Genomic DNA, 4,539 nt, shown 5'->3' with positions numbered 1-4,539 from the left:
TGCGGAGCCTTAGCTAAACCCCCCCTCCACTCTCTCCAAGCCACTCCTTTTCTATTCATAGAAAACGTGAGGAAATCTTTCAAGAAAAAATTATCATTGCCCAAAGAAACCAGCAAGTTTGAAAACTAACACGCACGAGAAGCTATAAGAACTTTCAACAGTATGGCTCACCTTCTGACTCTTCGCCTCATTTTCATTACTTGTATTAATGGATGTTGAAGCAAATCCATGCAGCACTGGAGATGCTGGTGGTGATGTGGAGCCGTTGGCTTTTATGGGATTGAAAGAAGAGAAGAGTAGGGTGATATGGTGCTGACCACTTAAGGGAAAGAGAAAGAGGAGAAAAAGAAAAACTGCAAGCAATAAGCATAATTTCTCAAAGTTAAAGGCTGCCATGGCTTACTGATTAACTTAAATTCTGTCTTTCACTTTTCTTTATCACAAAGATAGAAAAACATAAGCTATATATGCTATCTAGTTTATATATATATATATATATATATAGAAACTTTGTACTTGTAGTGGAAAAGATCATGGCTGGCGAATGGAAGGAAGGCAATGCAGTAGAAAAATCTGTAGAAGTCTTATAGATCCTTCTATTAAATTATGGCATTTAAGTATAGTAAAAATTAAGACCATGACCCATTAGTTACTGGGAATGTACCCAGTTAACCTTGACTGAATAATTTAATTGTTCTATCTACATTAATCTCTTCTGAAACATTATCATTTTGGTGCAAATGTATTGGAGGTACCTAACTTTAATGCAAGTATGTGCAGTAATGGAAGGAATTTGACTACACTTTAATCCAGAAGGCCAGTTAGATTGTAATAAACAAAGAGCCGCTTGAAGGAAGGATCCCTTTGAATTTCTGGAATTTGGAACCAAAACGAGCCTTGGATAATACATGCACTATATATGTCAAATGTCCAAATTAAGGGCAGAAATTTTGGATTTCACACAGCTAAACTTTGTCTGCAAGGAAATGACAGGTAGAGTTGCTTAATAGATTGGATTGATCAGAGAAAATTACAATTACAAGTTAATCTTGATTCATTTTCCCATGCATTATGAACTCCAGATTGTTTTCTTTTGAATCATATAGGCAATAGCCCATCTGCTAAAATGATTGTCACACTAGCACAAGTATACAACATTATAGACACTACTATTCCAGTTTAAGTGAGAATTCTAACAAATGAATATATTTCCCACCTAAATGAATCAAACACAAACAAACTTCATAATAAAACATATTGATGAATTTCTATAGTACATGTTGTAGATTTGCTCCACATCCAACATGACTGCGATACTCCAAGAATGAAAGTGTGGCACCATAATGAGCCAAGGCTCCTAATACCACAAAAACATGAAAAACTTGATGGCTGTGTCCTGTTAGGTCGAACCATCCAGGCTTCAATCTCTCTGGAAACCTGCTGACGTAAAACCCAGTTCCAGTCAAGTAAAATATAGCCATGGCAGACTCGTAAGCCAAAATCGTGTCGCGCTTGGGGTTGCTCCAGTTGACAAATATTGCGTGGGCTGCTGGGATAAGGCCAAAGAGTGCCATGGAAGAGAAGAGGAAGGCTCGAAAAGAACGAAACTTTCCGGTCGATAGTGATGGAGAAAGTAGTGTTACTATAGTGAACATTCCCAGTGCAGTGACACCACCAAGGTAGATAAATTGCCAGTGAGGTTCACATTGGAAGATATAATAGATTGGAGGGAAAAATGAGGTGATGATCATTGTGGCGATGCCAACATAGTCCATTCGCAACAAGAGAATGCTCAAATGGTGTGAATGGCAACAAAAGAGGTGACAAATGGTACTTGAGAGGAGGCAGAACATAGAACCACCTAGGAATACATAGAATGGCCACCGGGTTGCCGACAAAACATCCATTTCCACGGGTGATATGTGCTCCAAATCTAGTAGTTGTGTTGTCCCCTGAAACATTTTTGGTGTTAGATAATATGAGAAATCAATTCACAACTGGAGAATGAGGAATGCGTTTCCTATCTAATATGAGGCGACTTACCAAATAGAAATCCTTTGAATTATAAGAAACATTTCTTTGTGCACTAATAAGAATTGACCTGTAAAAATATTGCAAGGCTTAGCAATTTCAATTATCACCATAATTTGTTAAAGAACATTGAGATGACTTGCTGGAACACAAGGTTTCCTGCATTTTACTTGGGCAGTAATATTTCTTAATTTCTTGACATGAAAATATGGCAATACTTAACGTAAGTGATTTTCTTCAAAAAAGAACCCACACAAACTTATTCACTAATATTAATCTTAAAGCATAATTTCCTCCCTCTCCTAAATAATCTTCTACCTGATCATCCCCCAAGAAAACAAAATCCCCTTTTTTTTCAATTTTCCATCCCCCCCTCTATTTATTTTTCCTCTTTGGTTAATTTTCCAATTAGCTGCTTAATTTAAGGGTTAGTGAATCTGATAAGAACAGGCAGCCAATTGTGAAGGTCTCAAAGAAATTTGTAGTTGCTGTAAGAAAAAGGAGAGCAAAATCATAGAAAAGGAAATCAAACTGAAGCTACAAAATTTCTTCAAATCCCATCTTAAGCTTCTGAATTACAAGAAGAATGGAGAGTCCATGTAATATTATAGGATTTTTCTCTGTAATTAGTAGTAATCGGTATACTTTTTTCATACTGGAAAAAAAAAAAGGAAAAAAAAAGTAAGATTTACACAACAAATTACCTGGTTAACAAGCCAAGTAGATCCGCAACCTGAGGCACTTGCATTAAATTCGCCATAGTCAACCCCACAAACAACAAGAAACCAAGAAGATGCCTGCAAAATGTAATTGAAACCCAAAAAACCATTAAAAAGAAGAGTAATTATTAATTGACTAACTCAAAAATCAAGCACTAAATTTCCATCTCAAAACTAAAAGAGAGATTAATTACTTACGTCCAAACATTGAGGGTTTCATTATGCCAACGAAAAATGCTAAAGAGAGCTTCTTTGAGAGGCCAATCTGCTCTGTAGTAACTCAAGATGAACTCATTATCCTTCAAGTACTCTGGCAGCTCCCAAAACGAGACTAAATCACACCGTTTAGTAGCTTTTCCTTGGCTGATCTCATCTTTCGTGATCTTCCCTTGTTTCTTCTGGGCTTGATCCGTATTTTTCTTCCCTTTCCTCTTCACAGCCGTTAGAGCGGCCATAGAGTGAATCTTGAACGTAATTACAAATACAATCGTTAATTTCTCGTCAGGATATTTGAGCTTGTTTGGTAAGAATATAGAAAGGCTTGTCTTTGGCCTTCTTTCTGTCTCTGTGTTTGTTCTCAGCTATTTGGAGGACACAGCACACCTATGCACCAGCCAACTGCACCATTAAATTATAGGGACATGCTCTCTCTCCCTCCCTCTCTCTCTCTCTCTCTCTCTCTTGTTAGTTTGGTGCGAGAGAGAGTTGCATGCAGTATAGCAATGCAGTTGAATAATAAATAGTGAACGTTGTTAGGTCACCAATAAATTTGTGTGTAAAAGTTTCCGTGTGAGAAACAGTCACCGTCCTCATGTTTTCCATTTTTATTTTTATTTTTATTTTCGTATCAGTTTTTTAAATATCAAGATTATTTCTTTTTTTTGATTTTTTTTGTAATTGATGAGGTATATATTTCATTATAAAAAAAAGAAGAAAAAAAGGGTAGTTGCTAGAATCACTTTATATTTATTTTAATGATGGATCTCTAGCTAGTACTCTGCTTTCTTTCACATTGTTTATAGCAAGAATTCTGTTGTTTTTAAATTTGTAGGTCCTTCAATTAATTTCCAGTCTAATCTTTACTTTTGGTTGGGAAAGGGTTTTGTCGTGTTAGTTTGATTTTGGGAGGAGGGAAAGCACTCTCTGTTGTTTGAAGCTACAATTCAACTTCTTTTTTATAAAAATTTAATTTATTTATAATTTCATATCATTTTAATGTGTTTTAATGTATTGATATTAAAAATAAATTTAAAAAATAAAAAATATATATTATTTTAATACATTTCCAAGCAAAGTACAACCTATATCTACAGTAATTCCAAAACTCTTCGTAATCTTTCTTTTTCAATATTAAATTAGAAATAGCTAGACAGCATTAATTAGGCAAACCATCTCAGCGGCGCAGATAGTTAGCCCACCACTCGAACCAATTCCTGTGTATTTATTCATTTATTACTAGTAATAGTAATTCATTGCCCTGAAGGCACTCCAAAACTTGACCACAAACAATAATTTTCTTGCGTTAATGTTGGGTTGTCGAGCTAGACAAATCCTTGTTTGTCGAGGCACCCCAAGTTTCATCATTTTTACGAACCATGCATCTTTAGCCCCACTCAAAGTTAAATAAATACTTGCGAATCTGCCTGCCTTACTCCTCAAGGCTGTTTGAGATGAACACAAACAGTGTGGTAATCTACAAGTAGAAACATAGTTTTGCTCCCTCGTTGAAGTTAAGGAACACATTAGGAAGAAAACATCATCATGGCCATGTATGTTTGTTTGTCTGTCT

The 4,539-nt window shown here is 35.7% G+C and overlaps 1 protein-coding gene across 1 annotated transcript; it reads right to left on the bottom strand.

Annotated features, from left to right (window-relative positions):
* Positions 1-999: 999 nt before the first annotated feature.
* On the bottom strand, positions 1,000-3,461 carry LOC18099921 (heptahelical transmembrane protein 1). Its single transcript, XM_024602997.2, has 4 exons — positions 2,949-3,461; positions 2,736-2,828; positions 2,044-2,101; positions 1,000-1,952 (listed from the first exon to the last, which is right to left on the bottom strand). Exons 1-4 carry the CDS (start codon positions 3,203-3,205, stop codon positions 1,269-1,271), a joined length of 1,092 nt encoding a protein of 363 aa, XP_024458765.1. The 5' UTR covers positions 3,206-3,461; the 3' UTR covers positions 1,000-1,268.
* Between the last annotated feature and the right edge of the window lie 1,078 nt (positions 3,462-4,539).

Source organism: Populus trichocarpa, chromosome 6 (assembly GCF_000002775.5).
Source record: "Populus trichocarpa isolate Nisqually-1 chromosome 6, P.trichocarpa_v4.1, whole genome shotgun sequence".
NCBI lineage: Eukaryota > Viridiplantae > Streptophyta > Magnoliopsida > Malpighiales > Salicaceae > Populus > Populus trichocarpa.
The sequence above is the reverse complement of the archived record's forward strand: the minus strand, read 5'-3'. Positions and strand labels throughout refer to the sequence as shown.

Excerpts from the sequence above, each read along its gene's own strand:
- LOC18099921 (XM_024602997.2), bottom strand. The coding sequence starts at position 3,205 with ATGGCCGCTCTAACGGCTGTGAAGAGGAAAGGGAAGAAAAATACGGAT. Across the intron at positions 2,829-2,948 it reads GAAACCCTCAATGTTTGGAC|GCATCTTCTTGGTTTCTTGT; the intron begins GTAAGTAATTAA and ends TACATTTTGCAG. Across the intron at positions 2,102-2,735 it reads CTACTTGGCTTGTTAACCAG|GTCAATTCTTATTAGTGCAC; the intron begins GTAATTTGTTGT and ends ATATTTTTACAG.